Source organism: Quercus robur, chromosome 9 (genome assembly GCF_932294415.1).
Source record: "Quercus robur chromosome 9, dhQueRobu3.1, whole genome shotgun sequence".
NCBI classification, from domain to species: Eukaryota; Viridiplantae; Streptophyta; class Magnoliopsida; order Fagales; family Fagaceae; genus Quercus; species Quercus robur.
Window position 1 is genome coordinate 3,076,624 of NC_065542.1, and position 21,205 is coordinate 3,097,828.

Sequence of the window (21,205 nt, forward strand, 5' to 3'; positions counted from 1 at the left end):
AGCCAAACACAAACCTTATCACCTATACAGACAATACCTCTCTCTCTCTCTCTCTCTGTGTAAACTCCGATTGAATAAAAATGGCAATTGGGAAGAAGAAGTTGATGTCATCGGCGCCATGGAGGGGCGAAGAGGAAGCCCCGGAAGAGTTCCAAGACGCGAAGCTCAAAGTCACGAAGCAGCAGCCTGGAGCCGAGTCAGTGATGCACGTGCCTCGCAAGAAGAAGTCCAAACGCCACGACCATGACGATTACGATGATGATTCCCTCGTCGAGATTGACCCCCAGCTTCGCTACAGCTTTCAACGTAACTACCAGGTCTCTATTTTCTTGATTTTCATTTTTGTTTCTTGGTTTTTGGTTTTTGGTTTTTTGCTTACCCAGTTGTGAGAATTCTTAATTTCTTGCTTTAACTTTTGTTACTTTGGTTGCCCAATTCTGAGTTTCTTGGTTACTTGCTTTAAATTGTGTTTCTTTGGTTACCCAATTCTTAGATTCTTGATTACTTGCTTTAAATTGTGTTTCTTTGGTTACCCAGTTGAGAAAATTCTGGATTACTTAGTTTAATTTGTGTATCTTTGGTTACCCATTTCTTAGTTTCCTAGTTACTTGCTATTGGTGGTTTAAAGTTCATGTCTTTGTCATTAGTAGTGTACCCTTTTGTAGTGGGATTCCTGGTTGTTCTCAATTGTGTTTTAATAGATTTGAGTTATGTGTTATATGAGAGATTGTTAATTTGTTTAAGGATAAATTGGGAATGTGAGCTCCTACAAGTTGGCCAATGTGTCGCAACTCTATGATATCTCCGGGTTAAACTACTCAAAACCAACCTCAGTATTACTATAATACGCCAAATTAGAAATACAACTGGGGATAACCCATTGTAGTAGTGGTTGATAACTTCTACCCAGCAGAGAAAACTGAAAGCAGAAGGAAAGAAAGAAGAAATTTATTCTTGTAGTGATGAGAAATTTTGCCCAATATAGAGTTTCAAGTTGATAGACCATGGCAGGTCATTTTGTTTCAAAAAATTATAGTAATAGTTAAATGATTCAGCTCACTATTTTCTAACAGTTTAAGCTTTTGGGACATCTAATAGTTTATTATAGTATCAAATTAGGTGGTCTTGAGTTAACCCTATCTTTGTTCTACCCTCTCAATTAAAAAAAGTTCAAAATCAAATCTGTTGGGCTCTACTTATTAAAGGGGAGTATTGACCCACTCGTGAGAGAAAGTGTTGTAATAATGGTTAGATGATTAAATCTACTATTTCTTAATCGTTTAAGCTTTTGTTATAAGTGGTAAGGCAATTAACATGAGGTTGAAGCTTCTTATTATTGAGGCTTCATATAGTTGGTTCTTAATATGGTTGAAGCCTCAGTTTTGTGAAGTGAGGTTACATATTTGTGCCTTCTATGATGTAGATCACTGAAATTGATTGAGGGTTTTTTTGTGTGTGTGTGTGTGAATGCCATCAGTATCCACATTGTTATTATGGGCAAGGGCATGTCTGTAGGATGTATATCAATTAATTGATATAGTCTTTATTGTCATGTTCTGTTTTTCTGTTGATTGAGACTTTTATAGCCTATCCATCACTCACTGCTTGGAATTATTCCGTTTACAACTATGTTTGTTTGGCTCTCAATAATATCTTTACTCCTCTTTTCTTCTTCCATCTGCTTTGTATAATTTTGCATCTAAATCCGTTCATAATTGAGTTTGTGGTATGATACTTCTTTTGAGTTTTGTGTATGCAGTTTCTTCAACGAGTATTTAGCATTGACACCATTGTGAAACCTCTTCCGCCTGCCATGGCCTACAATGTTTCCCGCAACTTGAACTTCTTCACTCGCATTTTCACGCAGTTCTTTGGTGAGTATTGATTACTTTATGCCATTTATGGGTAGCAGAGAAGATGGTATATATTAGAAATTCTATAGAACAAGATAACGATGTCACTCTTAATTACTTTTGAGGGTTTTTTTCGTAGTCTTCCTCTGCAGCTTCTGTTTTAGCTCCTCCTAGCTCTTTTATTTCTCATTTTCTAGTAATCTATTTGTTTCACTGAATCTAGAGTTGTGCAATTTCTGCAGCATAATGAGTATGCTTGTGGAGCATTTGAATCTTTTTTCAATGCATATGCTATCAAGTCTATAACTTCACTGGAAGTTACAATGGGCTTGACTCCTACATCTTTTAGAAGGACTAAGAAATATAAATTCAGGGAATACAACTGGTTTAGAGAGATTTTCAATGTCCAATCAAGTATTTTACCTTGCAAAACTTTTAAACTCTGAATTGGTAGAGACATTTCACCTGATTCTATATTTTGGTTTGATCTTTTCAAACAATAGCTAACTTGGTCTCGTGCTTATTATATATTATATATAAAAAACCTAATCTTGGTCTTATGATTGCACCCAAGTTCTTTGAAAGTGAAAAAAAAAAATTTGTTTCACGTGATCAAACCTTTGACATGTTTCCCTTCCATTAATGCATTGATGATTGTTACAGAATAGCTGATTTTTTGATTCATAATGAAGTTTATGTGATTTGTTGTATTGCAGATCCAGAAGGTATAGCAAATGCCCAAAAATCGTTAGGGATAGGACAGGAAGAGAAAGCTCGTCGCGTTCGTTGAAAAGAGATTAAAAAAAAAGGAAAAGGAAAATGAAGAGAGTGGGGGGGGGGGGGGGGGGTGGATTTAGAAGGCAGTTGAAGGCTTATTGCTGATTTTAGATATAACTGTTTAAAATTATTTTTAATATCTGAATATTTTTTGGAGAATCTATAATATCCGAAGATTGAATATGTAATCTAAAAATTCAGTGGAACCCTTTCATAAAAATTTTTGACTTTGCAAATGGAATTGCATCATGAGCTATATGAGAGTTTCAATAAGTTCACTGGTGATATTTATTGAAAAAAAAGAACAAGTACTAATGAGATTTCTTAATATGTTTTGCCTAACCTTGGATGAAACCAAATGCTCAAGTTTTTGCAGCGTGGCAGAAATTAACCATTTTTTTGCTTGAAAAGACTGGTGATTTTGCTTAGATCCTTTTAAATTGGAAATCAATTAAGCAAATTTCAACCTTCCATTAACAAACAAAATGTATGTCATTCTAAACTTCATTTATCTTCTTATCATTACCCTCTAGCCAATGTTTTATGCAAAAAAATTATTTAATGTGACTTTGGCTAGAGCCAAATTTCCGTCAAAAAATTATTTTAATGTGACCCAAAAGACAGATGAAATATTTTGCATTATCGTGGGAAAAAATAAAAACAATCGAAGTATAAAACAACCTTTACATAAGGAAGAGAAATTTCAATTTCTGTATTTGATAGAAGTTTGACAGAACAATTCATTTGTAGGGCACCAAAAAGGATAAAGCATGCTACTCGGTCGGAGCCATTAGATAGTTAATTCAATTGCTCTTATTTGAATCTAAAAGGAAAGTTGAACATGATTTCTGACATGAATCTCTTATATGATGTCTTACAATGTTAATGACTGCATGTAGTTGCATGCCATAGCTTTAGTCCAAAAAGGTGTTAATTTAACTTCTTTCTTTTCGTCTTCTCTTTTCTTTTTGGGTATGGTTTATTAATACAAAATAATGTCTGAAGCGTTGGCTGGTAGTAGAGTCCAAAAATGTTCAAAAGACTTTGAAGCGACAGCAAGGCCCCAACATCTGTAGCAACTCTCTTATGCACAAAATATACAACCACTGAACCACTAGTGTTCTCCTACTTCCATGCACTTGTGGTCTTTAATCAGCACAACAAGTTGCCAAGGAAACCTTCTTCTCAAAAGGAGTTCCTCCACTCTTAGAAATTATGGAAACAAGTCTACAAAAACCAAGCATAATAGCCTTAGTTAATGCTTTCCGAACAGGGCATCTAGCTGCATGCCATTTGGTTGCATATGGAAGAACTGCAACAGCCTGCCAGCACTTGATTCGGCTACAAAGCCAAAACCCCGTTCACAATATCTCTGCTAGCATCCCTAAATTGTCAGCAACACCTACAACCCTCCACAACTTGATACACCTGCCTTGGTACTTTCCTGCAGTCACTCTGATCTGCTGCTTGTGCATTAGAGTCTTGTGCAGACCTGCAAAACAAAGCATTAGCACTTCTTTAAAAGCTATTTTGCACCCTTGAACATCAATCTAGAGAACATAATATATTCCTATTTTTGAAAATTTGGATCCTCCATCCACTGAGCCAACCACCTCTTCAAAGAGCAAGGAGAAATGAACTCAGTTCTAAGGCTCAAATCTATCCAAACAATACAGCCCAAGCAAGATTGCAGTTCAAGAATAAATGAACCAAATTTTCCTCTTCCTCACACAATTACTATCACTCACTATGTTTCATTTCACTGTTCTGTTTTAATCAATAAGTCCTCATGCCAAACTTCCACATAACAATTATTAACTTCAAAGGAAGCTTCAATTCTCACAGATGTCTCCATCTAAGAGCTATGACCCTCCAATGAGAATCCATTGCCTGAATTCCCCCTACTTTCAACAGTAGCTTAATTTTGATATCAACACGTGTTACACTGAGGCGATATATGTTTATTAGTAGCTCCTCACCTTGAGAGAGGGGTGGCTAAAATTTGAGCAGCCACTACACTACTTCAGGAGAGTATAGCTCCCTAAACAGGTCCTATGTTCCAAGTCAAGTGTAAATTTTTGTGTTGACCTTGCATTGACCCATTTTTCAGAAAGATTAACTAATGGGGCAAAACTATTTTCAAACATTTGAGGGAGTGAGACACATGCATGAGTAGATTTAATGAATCAAAATCTTTTGCTAGCGGTGGTGGTGATGGGATGAATATGCTTTAACAGCTTTTATAAAAACTTTTTTTTTTTTGTTTTTGTTTTTTTTTTTTTTCATTTTTTGGATTAGTACTGTAGTACAAATTTGATGACAATTACTCCTACACATTTTGCGTAATGTCCTAGTGCCCAGCTATATAAAGTCCCTACTTGTTTTACATTTTTGAAAAGCTATAAACTTATTTTTATATGTATGGCTTTCTTTCTATCTATTCACAATCAAGGTTTCATTATGATGTATCACACATAAATGCTTTAGTAGAATCTGGAAACTGTATGACTAATACATCCACTAATTAATTTAGTATTAGCAGTGTAAATTAGCTGAAGAAGGTGTTCAAGCAAGTCATATTTCTTTAGTTTTCTTTTATCATACATTCGAAATTGATAGGGTGACTTAGTCGGTTAAAAACTGAAAATGAAGATAGTAAAATATAATTTGGGGAAAAAAAAAAAGTAATAAGAGCTCGGAGCAAGCAAAGTTTGTAATCGACATCAAAATCATTGATATTAGAGCTGCTTTGACATCAACTGAAGGATCTTTACCCTTTCAAACTAACGACTATGCCTCTTTAAAATGAATAATGGGATCACTCTACAAATAACGTCATTGTTCTTTAAAAAACTAAACATGCCAATTAATGAACGGGTGTCCAGTAAATCTAGTAATAGTAACTTAATCTATTTCATGCCTTCTCATGATGTGACTTCATTGGTTCCATTTCTTTTCATTGAATAGTTTGTTGATTTTTCATATTTTAGAGCAAAACATTTACATTTATATGAGGTAAAAAGTAAAAATGTCACCAGATAGGATTATACATAACAACATTGTTTGTCCATTTTTGATCTTTTGGAGCAATGTTGCCATTAATCTTTGCCCTTTTGTACATAGTAAAGACCTTCCACTATGACAAAATGTATGATGAAGATGCTGATAGAAATGTGAGCTTATTTTTTATCTGCTTTAAATGCAAACCTGCATGGCAATGCTTCTTCCTTAGTTAGATTCGTTTATAATCTAGTAATTTTCTACTTTGCTATAGATATCTCTCGAGTTGCAACTTGCAACTATACGAACATTTTTCTCTTGTAAAAAGTAATTATTATGTTTTTGGGTGAAGATGTAATTTACCACGGGATAAGAGCACAAGATCCTTAGTTCAACTATCTCCCCTCTATCTTTAATTTAAAATGTTAAAAACTCCACAAGTTGGGCCCTTCTTTTTAGAAATGGACTTGGGATTAAATTATGGCTAAATGATTAGATTTACAAATTTCAGAGAATTGGTAATTTACCAATGTTATCCAAATTTGGCTAGCCTTGTTGATTGACGTTCCAAGCCAACTCTCGGGCTCATGAGCCTTGTGATTACCTGTTGGTATAATTTTTTTTTTTTGGGAGGGGGGGGGGGGTGGGGTAGAAAATACCATTTGAGCTACCTAGCTCATTGGCAATTTTGACCATCTATTAACATGTGGAGAATATCAACTAAGCATGAACAGTTTTTGCTGAAAGTAACTCTAAAGTCTCACTATTGAAACAAATTGGCTATATATTATCCAGACTGCTAAAATTTAACTCTCTAGTAATAGAGTTACAAGCCCAAAAAATGTTCATAAAAGAGTTACAAGCAAAAGTAACCAGGACTCTAGCCTCATTAGTGACTCCTGTGCACAGCAAATGTACACCACTGGCGTTCTCCAACTTCCTTGCACTTGTGTTCTTCAATCAACGCAGCAAGCTGCCAAGGAACCTTCTTCTTTTCCACAGGTCCTCCAATCTTCCACTAACCAAAACAAGCCTGGAAAATATGCTTCTCAAACAGTAAGCTTCCACTTTTTTGCATACGGCATTACTGGAATAGGCTGAAAAATTATCTGCCAGCCCATGATTTAGCTACATAGGCAAAACAACCCCATTTGCATCTGCTCTGCCAGTGCCCCTCTACTGTCAGTTACACTTGCCATCCCTCCATAACTGGACACACTCCCCTTGGAACTCTCCAGCAGTTACTCTAATCAACAAGTTGTGCATCATAGGCTTGTGCATACCTACAAAACAAAGCTTTACTGAGCATTATAACATGATAAGTACACTTTTTTGCACCCTCAAACATCACCGTGTTGAGGTTATACAGCCCAAGCAAGACTGTGCTTTAGGAATAAACGATCGAAGTTGTCTTCCTCATTGCATAAGACACTTGGCTTCACTCACTATGTTGTGTTGTATGAGGCTATAGCAGCTTATCAGTAACTCCACAGCTTGAGATAGGGATAGCTAAAATTTGAGCAGCCACTTTTTGTAGAGTACAGCTCTCTAATCAGGTCCTGTTTTCAAGCCAAAGTGTAAAGATAAAGTTTAAATAACTATTAATAGTAGTAGCTTATTTTGACTTCATTGAGGGATTACTAAAGTATGGTTTTTATAACCTAGCAAAATAATATTTTTTTTATTATTGAAAAAGATTGACACACACATACATGACTAAACTTAAATTCTGGACAAAACACATCAAAATAAAACTGTAGGATCTTTCCACTACAAAATACAATACATCAGGCTAAAAAGACAAAACCAAGATGAAAAATATGAAAACTCATATTCTGGATGTAACGCATCAAAACAACGATAACAATTAGAGCAAGGCTTACCAATCAAAGCAGGATGCCTTCTTTATTTTTCAACCTTTTCTGCACAGTTGCTTGCCTGATTGAATATGCACCTGATTGAATATGCACCAGAGAATTAGGTTAGTAATTTATGGCTAAGTTTGTTGTAGGCTCAGGTTTAACTTCCATTATCCTTTGATTCTAATTCTAGTTGAGTCACTTTGATAGGGTAGCCAAGCTAAGTTACCTATGGAGATCAAGTCTTCTGGTTTGTTTTATCCTGTGAAATGAGCATGAACAGTTTTGCCCTGTTCATGATCTGATATGAGTAAGTACAAATTTCAGTCAATAATTTCATTCGCGGTTAAAGGTAAAAAAGATAGAAAACTTCAAGAACGTCAAAAGGAAATAGCACAAAATTTATTTGGTAAAAGCTTAAACAATTAAAGAGCAGTACTACGTATAAAAAGAGTTTTAAACTATTAGTATCAAAAAGTAACGGGACACTTACATGTGGTCGTACCTGTCTACTAAATTATATATGTAGGACAGCACAATAGAAAAAAGATATGTCACAGGGGACCTATTAAACTCCTAAATCTCTGAAGTAAAAGAGGAAGGAGAGGAAAGAACGCACGAAAGAAATATCTAAATAAGAAATCAAAGGAAGAAAGGTATGACACTTTAAAAATGAAATTCAAATATTATAAAGGTCTCATCAATTCTTCTTCACAAGCATTACATGGGAAGATGAAGTCTTTGGTGATTTCCCAACATTGAATAAAGGCATCAGATGGCTAAGGTCATTTAGTAATAGATCCAAACACACTTATTTTATGGTAAATCACAGATTTGACAAGACAGGTCTAACAATTGAGTATTATGCAATCATTCACAACATTTTTTTGGTGACACATAAAAATTGGACTAAATGCAGTTCACCAAGAATATTACTGCTGCTAATGCAGACCTTTCTCTGTTGATCAATGAACTGATCAATTGTCAACAACATGACAATATTTGGATATATCGAGAACATGGTAATGACTTGGTCATTGATGAAATTTTGCATATCAAAATTAATTCCCCATTAAGTTAAGTTATGATCAAGCTCCTCATGGTTGAAAATTTTGAACAATCACTAACCATGATTTGATTCTAAAAATTGTTGCATTATGAGATTGCAATAACAATGTCCTCAAACATGCTAATACAAGTCATTTTAGTAACTTTAAGGTTGTTGTCCTACTTTTAAATAATAAAAATTCAGAGAAAAGCAAAAGCAAAAAATAAAAAGAAAATAAAAAGAAAAGAATAGAAAAATCAGTTATTCTCTTAATCAGAAAAAGAGCATCTGCTTTGGTTTCAGGTTAGCAAACAACCCTGAAGGTAAAGAGGCTTTCTTTGGCTTATACCGTCTATCCGCGCTTTCGACCTAAGCATAACAGGCATTCCTCGTAGGGTACCATGCCTCACAGCATTTATTTCTTCTTTTCATTCTCAGAACAATCTCCAGAAAGAGACTGAACGCCAACCCCAAATAGGAAGCTTAATCCAATCAATCCTCATGCTCCACTTTCAACAAGGGAGGAAGCTAGACACAAACTCTAGGAAGACTAATTATTCTGATACGATCGTTTGTCAATAATGTCGATATTTTCTATCTTTTTCAGTCAAAAAAAAAAATAAAATAATGTTGATATTTGGATGTATCAAGAACTTGTTTAAATGATTTGTTCTTTACAGAAATTTTAAATATCCAAATTAATTCCTCATAAAAGTTATTATCAAGTTCCTCATTGCTGAAGATTTTAAATTTTATAACTACATTTGATTGTAAAGTTTGTACATTTTAGAATTGGAATCCTGATTGTCTTAGCAAATATAGCAAGTGGATTGGGGAAAATTTATATAACTGTTGTCATACTTTAAATTAATAAGAATTTTCGGCGCAAAACAAAAATAAAAGGAACAAGAACTAGAACAGAAAACACATCTATTCTCTTAAACAGAAAAAAAAAAGCATTTTCTTTGGTTGAAGGTTAGTACACAACTTTAGATAACTTTCAACTAGTGAGGAAGCTTGATGCTACCCCTAGCTAGACTAATCATTTTGACTGCGATCTATGCATGACTTCACATATATAAAATGTAATGAGATAAAAATTAATTTCGATTGTAATGTTTGCATTGGCATGCATATATTGTTTTTGCACCTTGAAAAATTTTAAACTAAACCAAACAAGTAGCACAATCACTAAACCAAGATGACCCTAATCATTGTTTATTTCATAAGACTGTTTTATATATGCATATCAAATTAGCTAGGACTATTGCTTTGTGTTTTTTGATTAAGGAAACAAACCAGAGGGGAGTTTGAATAAGTGCTAATAATCAACTAAGGTATAGCTAGCAAGAAACTATTTTGAAGTTAAAATTAACCCAAAAGAGTACAACTATATGCCAAAGGAAAGGGAAAGTGATGATGCATCAACCAACAAAACTCAAATTAAGAAGGATGATGACTTATGGGTGATAGAGAGAAAAATGTTGATCAACCTTCCAGGTCACTTCACAAAATTCCTTCCAATGAAAAAATCTCAGGTCACTAATCACTCACTTGATTCCTCAGAAGCAGCTATGAACATGCACATTCTCTATTTTTAAAAAAGAAATTGGATCCCTGCTATTTCCATCTCCTACCCTTGCAGCTCTCCTCCAACAGGATTGGTTGCAATTGAACCCTCTCTAAAGGTTTGGATTTGCTTATCTTGCTGCTGTTGAGGCTTTTCTTTGTTTTTTGAAATGTCCGTTACCCTGCAGATTGAAATCAAACAAAATTTTAAAATACATGGCCACATTAGTGGCAGAGAAAGGCTCTTTCTTCATGGTTGCCTTGTTCCTATAAGTCCAAATAGACCATAAAATAGAGACAAAAGACAATGAGAAGTACTTTAAGTTCTCTAAATTGCCCTGATTTCTCTACTTCCATGCTTGAATTAAGTAAGGTTGAATGAAATTAGTTCTAATGGACAGATCAAACCAAACCAGATTTCTCTAGATGACAAGAAAAAAAATTAGGTCTAAGGTTTCTGCATCTTTGACACAGGAAAAAAGTCCCCACAAGAAGAAAATTCAATAAAATCCTCCAAAGAATAACAATAATTTTAGAAGGTGATTGTAACCTACAAAATGGTTCCAATATGCTCAAGGTCTTCACTTATGGTTATGCTAGCGAGATCAAAAAAGTACCTGCTGGCATGGTTTCTTCAATTTCTGCTATGCAACAGCCATTATCCTTTTCAACTAAATAAGCCCCAAAATTGGAATGAAGCCTTATGAGCTTGTCAGCAACACAAACATGAATTTGTAAAATTCTCTCAAAATCATTTTGGCTATAGAGTTTTCAAAAAAATTCAGAATTCCACCTGGGCTGAAAGTATCTTTGACTAGCACATCTACCACAATATTTACAGAGCCTAGACAGTTTTGGAGGGACATGCAAAAAAATTGGAACCATATGTATGTACTTGGATGTCTTTAAAGGTATATTATCAATTTACTATGAGATGTAATAAATCAGGCTAAAATGACAAAACAATGAGGAAAATGTGACAAAACTTAAATTGTAGATGTAATGCATCAAAATGACAACAACAAGTAGAGCAGGGTTTACAAATCTACGCAGACTACCTTCTCACATTTTCAATCTTGTTAAATACTTGCTTTCCTGCTTGGGTCTAATTAATATAAGGATGAACATGTGAAATGGGCATGGGTGGATGGCCTTGGTCATGATCTGAAATGGGCCTAGAAAATTTCAAGAACAGAACAATAATCATATGCCAAACACTTCCATAATTAAAGAGCGATTATAAAATGAGTATTAATGTATTAATATCACAAATCAATGAGGTTATTATATTATAGATGAAGGAGGCAATGCATGTGATAGGCTACAGCACCCTTTCCATTCGAACTTGACATTACATATACTTTGTTAAGCTCCAAAATGTCTGGGGAGGAAGAAATAGAAAAAAAAAAAATCTAGCTAACAAAATGCAAAGGAAAAAGATGTCTTTTTAAGATGAGATTGGCAACAAAAGCTTCCATTTTTTATGTTTACTGGCTTTCGATCACATTATTTCTTCTACTTTTAAAACACCAACAAAAGCATTTTCTTACCGTTTTTTGTTGTCAAATTGCTAGGAGTCTCATTGACAACTCTACTCAAACATGTGGTGGGCAATCCATTAAAAAAATGTACACTAAAAGAAAAAGAAAATGCAGAAACCAATAGAGGAAAGACAGTGACTTACTGAAAAGTTGATTAACCATCAGGGTTACGTTCATTAGATTCTTCACAATCGCTGAACTCCTCATCACAGTCCTTGTACTCACTTGACTCCTCAGAATCAGAGTCATCACAGTCCTTGTACTCACTTAACTCAGAATCAGAGTTACCATTGGTTTCTGTGTGCCTTTTAATCCTTTTTGAGCTTCCTTCTCCACTGGGTCCAGCCCCATTGTAATCATCACGACTGCTCTTGACTTCCTTGTACATCATACGGAACCCCCATTTTTTTATCTCGAATTCGCACGCTTCAATTTTAATTCTAATCTGACTGAATCCATTCCCATCACCTTCCCACATTAATTTATTTGGTTCCTCGTCGAAGAATTGAGGAGTCGCATAGACTAGACAAAGGAGATCTGATGAAACGCAACAATGTGTGTCATAGTAACCAATACAAATTTCTTTTCCATTGGCTATCAACAAAAATGAAAAAATGGGAGCAAGATCATGCTGCTCATGCGTACAAAACACAAAACAAAAAGCAATTCCCACGTTCTTACACAAATGAGAAGGTATTTTTATTTCCACTTCATCCCCCATGCTTTGGTGGCTAAACCACTCAGGAATTTCACTTCCAGGAAAAAAAATTTCATATTCCTTTTTTAGGAATTTGAGAGGAAGAGAGGGAGAGAGCTTGAGGGACTTTTCTATCCCTGAGATAAACCTGTCTATGCAGCTTTGATTGTCAGCCAATTTAGAGCAATTATGAAGATAGAGAGATGGTTCCAATGCATCGCTTTGTTTTAATGGATCTGGTAACATTTCCAGTGAGATACAACCTTCTGCCTCGACGAATTCAACATTCAATGGAAGCTTTGGCAATGATCGAAGACTTGTGCAATTATTCAAGTGCATCCATTTCAATTTCGAAAGTTGAATGATGCTTTCCGGAAGGCAATCAAAATCATTTCCATCTAGAACCAACCATTCCAAAGAGACTAAGGAACCAATATCATTAGGGATTGCCTTGAGATTGCAGTCACTTAAAAGCAAGCGGGTCAAAGAAGGCGCAGGTGCAAGAGATAGAGAAGAGAATAGCAAGTCGATGGGATGAGGACTTGTTGGCATTGATAACCCCTTACATTCAGTCAATGTTAGGGAATGAAGATGTTTTAAGAGACCAATGGAAGAAGGGACCTCTCTTATACCAGTTTCCCACAAATCCAACTTCTCTAGACTTTCGGCATTCCCTAGGTTCTCTGGCAGTCTATCCAGTTTTGTGCAAAACTGAAGACAGACTTTTCTAACCAACTTTAAATTAAAAATGGTATTAGGTAAATGCACAAGATTTTTGCAACTATTTACACTCAACTCAACAAGGCCAGTCAAATGCTCAATCGACGTGGGTAGTGTTGTAATTGCAGTAGAACCTAAATAAATGATGCGTACACTATTCATGTTTCTCCCGAATTCTGGAATTTCTGTTATTTTTGAGCACTCATTAAGATTAAGTTCCTCAAGGCGCTCTATTTCAAACTTGCTTGGAAGACTTGTGAGGTTCTCGCACCGTTGTAAATCAAGAATGGTAAGCTTTTTATGAATTCCAATTGATGGGTGAATCCTACGTAAATTTATACAACTTTTAAGAACCAAACTCTCAAGATTTGGGACTTCAATGATGTCTGGGGCTTCAATAAGTTTTAGAGATTCACTCAGATTCATGAATTTCAAATTCTCAAAACTCTGTTTAAAAAAAAAAAAAAAAAATGAGAGTAAAACAATTAGCTTCTACAAACAAACTTATTATAAAAAAAGTAGTATAAGGGTACCTAAATTACCTTTAATCGGGAACTTGATGTCAACGATTTTGAAGGGTACCCTTTCCAATCAAGAATTCTTAAGCTATTAGGAAGATGTTTGAGATCATGCATAAGTTGAACACCACAAATTTTAAGCAATTTTAGATATCGCATCTTTGAAAAGGCCTCAGGATCCCAATCTACATTTTTTGGTTCATGCATCTCTAGTACTATATATTGAATTTTCTCTGTTCCCTAATAATAAAAACAAGAGGGATTAGTATAAAATGTATAATTACTAGACTAATATAATTTAAACTCCATTATTATTTATAAAAAAAAAAATCTTGAATAATATAATAAGATATATGCTTATTAGTTTCTTTCAATAACCCCTTACCGTATTTTCTGTCAGCACATTGTTGATGTCGTCAAATGACCACAATCTACTACATTCCTCAGGAAGATATTTGCACACTGAACGAACTATATCTCGACCCATTTCTTGTAGTAAATCATGCATCCACAATTGATTTTCATGCAATTTAATGAGAGACTTATCAATAAGATCCTCCAGTCCAATTCCAGCATGAAGCCCAAGATAGTCTAGTATTTTTTTGACGTTATTTTGATCATTGTGATTAAAAAAACATGCAATATTTAAGAAAATATCCTTCTCTGTTTGATCTAGTCCATCAAAACTTATTTGAAGCACATCGAAAATTGTTCTTTCACCAACTTCGTTGAGCTTACCCAGTTTACTTTCCCATACTTCAATGCTTTTTTTGAACAAGGAAGAACCCAAAACTTCAAGGGCCAAAGGAAGCCCCTTACAATAATCTACAAAAGCTTGAGATAGCTTTCCATAATCGTCAGTTGGATGGTCCATTTTAAAAGCTTTCAAACTAAAAAGTTGAAGAGCTTCCTCATGATTCAAGACTTCAGCCTCATATATTTCTTCTTCACACAACCCCAACAAATGCCTATCTCTTGTTGTTATCATAATTCTACTACCTGAACCAAACCAACAACGCTCCCCAGCTAAGTTTTCCAAATGTTTTAAATCAGTTACGTCATCAAGAACAAGAAGAATCTTTCTTTTACATAACCTACTTTTTATCATGAGAACTCCATCATGAACATTGTCTACCTCCAAATCTCTATACTTCAAAAGTTTCCTCAAAAGTATTTGTTGTATCTTATGTAAACCATGTTTTTTAGATTCTTCCCTAATATTTTCGATAAAACAGCAAGCATCAAATTTATTGTAAACCATTCTATAAACAACTCCTGCAAGAGTTGTCTTACCCATTCCTCCTGTCCCCCAAATTCCTATCATGCGAACGTCATTTGACTCTATAGCTAAGTATGACTTCAATGTCTCAACTCGGGATTCCATACCTATCAGTCCCTTGGTAAGTTCCAAGAAGGTATCATGCAATTTATTAAATATCACTTCCACAATGTCTTGGATAGATTTTGCCTCATACCTACAAAGAAGAGAGAACAATAAGTTGTGAATCTGAATCTATGGCATTAAGTTTAGTAGGTTAAAACTGAAATTGGGATTCTATTTTGTCTTAAGCCAATTAATATATAGTTTTCAATTCACTCAACATAATCAAACCCGGGATTTCTACTTCTTTTCTTTTCCACACAACATTTTGATAACAAAGAAAGGTCAAGAGTCTTGTAACTCAATGCAATTGCTTAGTTCTCTCCATGTGGAAAACTTGGATTCAAACCCGCAAAGAAAGTCTAGAAAATTGAAGAGGATTATATAAGCTATCTGAAATTTAAGATAAAGCAACAACCCAAACTACTCTAGTAAAATTACTCCAAAAGAGTCTTAAAAGCAAAAAATTAATTATATGATTCAGTATGAAATCTTGTATTACATTGCAGATGTGAACTTTCTTTTCTATCCAATTCACAATAAAAATTAAATATGAGCCTTTTATCATGATTCTACCATCCTGTGATTCAGTATGTCACCATGAACATGTATGTAGGTATGTTTACGGTTCAAAAAAGGACTATAGATAAGGAGTATTCTTTTTATTATTTAATAAAAAGAATTATGTCAAATAGGATTACCTATTTGTCTAATTACTACAACCATCATTAGGCCCCTCCCCGCTATAAATGTAGTTATGTGTATAATATATTAAAGTGAAAGTTCAATAAAAATCCAAATCATTATGTATATTAAATTAAAATGAAAGCTAAAAAGAAAGTTCAATTTAGAATCGAAATTAGATTCTAAATCAACTCCAATTTTGTGTCAAGTATCCTTTTAATTGCCCACAATTTGATGCCAAGTTTCCTTTTTAATTTCCCACTAATTTGATGACAAGTGTCTCTATATTTTAAAGGAGGCTTCAAATTTTTTTTTTTTTGAGAGGAAAGGAGGCTTCAATTTGCATCAACTGTCTTCCATCTCTCATTTATAAAAATTAAAAAAAAAAAAAAAAAAAAAAAAAAAAAATCTCATTCCATCTCACATTTTGCATCAAGTGTCGTTACATGTAAATTCGTTACATGTAAATTCATGAATCTGAGCTTAAAATATATACATATATGTAAAATTTTAAATTTAAAGTGTCATTACATGTAAAAGTTTATTATATGTATATGTAAAATTTTGAATGTATAATACATACAACCTATTCAAAACTATTTTAAGTCCACCTAAAACTATTTCTAACCCCTTCTATGTAGATCCCATATGAAACCACTTCTAATCTTTTTAAAACTAATTCAAATTTCCTTAAAAAATTATAATTGGACAAATTATGAATTTTAACGTAAACATATATCCTGCTCTAAAACTGGATTATTCATATATTATTTGAAAATGAACCCAAAAAAAAAATTTATTGCATTACAATAACAAAAATTAAGTTAAGTAACCAAAAAAATTTCTTCCGTCTTTTCAAAAATAAAATAAACAAGAAATCAAGAATGAACAATTTGCATGTTTTACCAAATAAAATTGTTACAAGTATTTTTTAAGAGTTGACAAAATATAGGAATGACCATTAATAATATTAAACTTGTGTAAGAATTTTAATATGCATCTAATTATGTTTATTTTTAAATGTATCCATGCATATGAATGAGGTTAGAAGCTAATTAATTGGATTCTAATTACACTCTAAGTTTGTGCCAAATATCATAACAATTAGATTTCACATACTCTAATTTTGTGTGAATCGCCTAAATTATTTCTAACCTATTCAGAACTATGTCAAGCCATAAAATGATCACTTCTACTAATTCTACTTGAAATCAAGTAAAAACTAGCTAGTTCCACTCATTTTAACCATTCCAAGTTTTCTTTAAAAGAAAGAAGAAGGGGAAAAACGCCTATCGTATTTGTTATATAAAAAAACTATTATTAATTTAAGGATAAGTTTCAATGAAAATTCGTATTATATTCTAAAAATTGCCTATTCTTTTTCATTATATCTTCATAATAACTCAACTTTCGTAACTTACATGAAAACTATAAATAGGGAATAAATTACATACATGACAATAACAAAAATTACGTTAAGAAAGATTATTAATTAAGTATATAGATAATTCAGCAAACAACATTTTATTTTCTTTTAACTAAAATAGAGCAATTAATAATGAGTAATTTACATCTCTTGCAAATGTTATCCTTACAAGATTTTTCAAGAATTGATAAAAATTATAGAAAGTAATATTATAAAATTAGATAAGAACCTTTAATATGAATCTAATTATAAGTTTATAACTAAATGCGTCTATATTTATATATAAAGAGTTACAAGCTAGTAAAAAAATTGATTTGATGCTCTTTCTTGCATTAAAATTTTAGTTTGCCTAATTTTTTTTTTTTTTTTTTAAATTTCATTAACTCCTTCACTACTTTAAATGTAATTATGGTTCGATTTCAAAAGATGACTGTCTCTTCTTCAATCATTTTCCCCCCTCACTTCCCACCGTTTATGTTTTTTTTTTTTTTTTTTTTTTTTTTTTTTTTGTATCTTTTTAATTAGACAAGTTTAAGCTCATCATATTCTGTACTTCAAATTTTGTTATTTACTTTTTAACTACTTAATGATAGCTGTTTTGGTAATTAAAATATGAAACCAACAAAAATTCATGTTTTTGAAAGGGTTAAAAATGGGCTAGAGATTTGGCGCCGTTTGGTCACCATGTTTAAACACTAGTGTTCAGTGTTTAAGGCGCCGTTTGGTCACCATGTTTAAACACTAGTGTTCAGTGTTTAAACACTGAACACTACTATCCAAAAACAAAAAAAAAATATGTTTGGTGTACCAGTTCTGCCCCTGTTGTTTGGAAAACATTGTTCAAAAACCAATGTTATAAAACCCATTTTTTGAAATCAGCTTCGGATAGTTTTTAAACAATAAACACCAGTGCTTAGTGGCAATTCCGTAATTATCTCAAACAGCAAACACTAGTGCACCGGTCAGCTTTTTCACACTTTCGTCAGTTTTTTTTTTTAAATGTTTTGGCTCTCTCTTGATTTATGAGCCCACCACGTTCTCTCTCCTAATTTAAAATATATTTATTTTGTACTTTAGTCAGCTTTTTTTATCATTAAAAACACACATACTAAACACATATTTTATATTTTTTGAACACTGAAAAATGTTGTTTAAATCATGATACCAAACACATTTTTTTGTTTTATTTACGCTAAAAATACGTTTTTTAACCACACTTTTTAAACCATAATTTTCACATCTTTTTAAACAACAATTTTTGAAAACTATATTTTTGTTGTTCGTTGGACTAATTTTTGTTATATGTTTGGGCTCAGGATCATACTAGGGGGCCCAGATGAATTTGGGCCGAATACTAAAATTCCATGTAAACATATAGAGTATTCACCTAGTCTTACTTTTATTATATATATTTTTTATTCTTTATATTTATATATATCTTTGTGTTCACCTAGTCTTACTTTCATTCTTTATGTTTAAAGTTTTGTACCATTTCAAAAAAATTAAAAAAAAAAAAAAAAGTTTTCTAAATGAGACAGCTTTTTTGACTGGGTGGTACAAGAGACTAAAATTGCAGATAAAGTAAAATAATAAAAAAGAATAAAAGTTCTAATACACATTTACACACGCTTGAAAGAGTACGATTTTGGTTGAAATGACTTACGGTCACAGTTATAGTTGCTTGTATAATAAAAAAAAGTAGTACATTTTAATTAATCCAGCCCAAAATTCGTCTGCTGCTTGCATTATTTCTTTCTGTAGAAAACGTGTAAATATAGTTTGATGTGTTTTTTAATATTTTGTAGCATAAAAAAAAATACGTTAATGGACGAAAAATTATAGCTTATTTTTAGAGGTGGTTTTCACTAAATATTTTTGAAAAACAAGAAACAAAATAAAGAAAGTTAGAATTTTTTTTAGCTCTTGTTACCAAACATAAAAAAAAGAAGATAATATTATAAAAAATACTTTTTAAAAAATGACACATTATTTAAAAATTATCATTATCAAAACATACAGAACATATGTCAAGTAATGTAAAGTCATATAAAAATACATAGTCATTATAGTTACTATGTAAATTTATATTGGCATTATTTATTTTGCATTTGAAAGAAAAGGGGGAATGTTAGTTTTTGAATTCAAAAGAAAGAGAAAAAAATTGTAAAATATCAAGAAAAATTAATATGAAATGTTTTGTAATAGATAATTTCAAGTAGAATATTTTAAAAAGTGAGTAAGTAAGGTAGAAAAAGAAGTAAAATAGAAATAACTTTTTCTACAAGATGCACATGCTTTAAACGGGTGTAACAGTGTAAAAAATGCTACTAAAAAAAAACCACGATCTTACGTTTGATGTGGCAGTATATGCTCGCCTTTTAAATGCCCCACTTCTCTCATAGCATCCTTCCATTTCTGGATCTTCTCCCTGTCGATTCTGTCATTTCTTTGATGTTCGTCAAAGTCTTTTTCAAACGGCCCAGTCTGCTTCCGTACGTCGGAGGGATCTACGTGGTAAAAGACGGGCACCACTTCTTTAAGTCCCTTATTTTTTTTGCATTCAACAATTTCAACAAGTTCATCCAAGCACCACCTAGAATCGGCATATTTTTCTGAGAAAACAACGATTGCATACTGGGAATTTTCTATTGCTTGTATGAGCTCAGAAGCAATTTCTTGTCCTAGTTGGAGTTTTTCGTTGTCTCTAAACGCTTCAATGCCTTTCGATATAAATGCCTCATATAAATTGTCTGTAAAGCCATGGCGGGTGTCCTCACCCCGAAAACTGAGAAAAACATCGAATTTCCAACCAGGTGAAGAGGGTGTTTCGGAGCTAGTGGAAGCCATTGGAAACTTAGAAACAAGCTTTTTTGTGGAAAAGTTACAAAGGAAGTTGCAGAACAAAGAAAATGGAAACCTGGAAAGAGAGTTATCAGAGCTTTATGAGATCTTAATTTCTGTAAGGAGAATGCCCTAGGGCAAGGAACGTAAAGGTAGCTCTATTAGCGATAATGAAAAGCAGAAAGAAGATGAGAAGGAAAGAAAGAAGATAAGGATGGGAGAATATATAAAGGTGGAAGAAGACAAGGGTGAAAGGAAACGTGTGGTTGAAAAAAAATAAAAATAAATAAATAAATAAAAGTAAAAGGTAGAATGGGATACGTGTCAATGCAAGGAAATTTACAAAATGAAAATTACGACTGAATTAGAACACAATAAATTATCACAGAAGTTTCAAAACAGTGGAGTTATCAAATCTTTTATTAGACTAGAATTGACTTATTGACCCTAACTAAAAATAAATAGTATTGTAAAAATATTATTACATCATATCATATTATATATAATAAAAGTTGGGTTTAGACGTCGTGGTTATACCATATGACTTCATCAAATTGTAAAAATTTTAATAAATTTTTAGATTTTAAGAATAGATATATACATATTTTTTGGATAAATATAACAAATCAAGTAATGAAAGAAAGTAGTATTTTATTTACAACTATAACAGTTGTGTCTATCTAAAAGAATTATCTAATGATATAACTTAAACAAAAAAAGAGAGGAAAACAAAAAATTGACAGTGTTTGCTTATTTTATTAAATTTTTAGACTTTTAAAGAACTAAAAATATTTTATTTACAACTATAATAGTTGTGTTTATCTAAAAGAATTACCTAATGATATAATTTAAACAAAAAAAGAGAGGAAAACAAAAAATTGACAGTGTTTGCTTATTTTATTAAATTTTTAGACTTTTAAAGAACTAAAAATAATATTATTCTACTATGACTCTAATTCATTTTTATCATTAAATAGTTTAGTTTAGTTCCATAAGTACAACAAGTAACTTGCAGTGCCTTATCTCCTCCTTTAGATAAACTCTTATCCTAGAGATACTAATCTTAACTACACATTTAGGAATTAGATTCCTTGACCAGCTTTAGTTTCATAAGTACAACAAGTAACTTGCAGCGCCTTATCTCCTCCTTTAGATAAACTCTTATCCTAGAGATACTAATCTTAACTACACATTTAGGAATTAGATTCCTTGACCAGCTTTAGTTCCATAAGTACAACAAGAAACTTGCAGCGCCTTATCTCCTCCTTTAGATAAACTCTTATCCTAGAGA

General features: G+C 32.7%; 2 protein-coding genes across 2 annotated transcripts; one reads left to right on the top strand and one right to left on the bottom strand.

Moving 5' to 3' along the window:
- On the top strand, positions 1–2,915 carry LOC126699834 (uncharacterized). Its single transcript, XM_050397810.1, has 3 exons — positions 1–317; positions 1,760–1,874; positions 2,570–2,915. Exons 1-3 carry the CDS (start codon positions 81–83, stop codon positions 2,641–2,643), a joined length of 426 nt encoding a protein of 141 aa, XP_050253767.1. The 5' UTR covers positions 1–80; the 3' UTR covers positions 2,644–2,915.
- Positions 2,916–6,396: 3,481 nt separating this feature from the next.
- Positions 6,397–20,122, bottom strand: LOC126700433 (disease resistance protein RUN1-like). The gene is made up of 9 exons (XM_050398594.1): positions 19,424–20,122; positions 13,968–15,057; positions 13,607–13,822; positions 11,791–13,511; positions 11,165–11,281; positions 7,719–10,288; positions 7,514–7,584; positions 7,077–7,189; positions 6,397–6,913 (listed from the first exon to the last, which is right to left on the bottom strand). The coding sequence occupies exons 1-4, from the start codon at positions 19,918–19,920 to the stop codon at positions 11,802–11,804; spliced, it is 3,513 nt and encodes a 1,170-aa protein (XP_050254551.1). The 5' UTR covers positions 19,921–20,122; the 3' UTR covers positions 6,397–6,913; positions 7,077–7,189; positions 7,514–7,584; positions 7,719–10,288; positions 11,165–11,281; positions 11,791–11,801.
- Between the last annotated feature and the right edge of the window lie 1,083 nt (positions 20,123–21,205).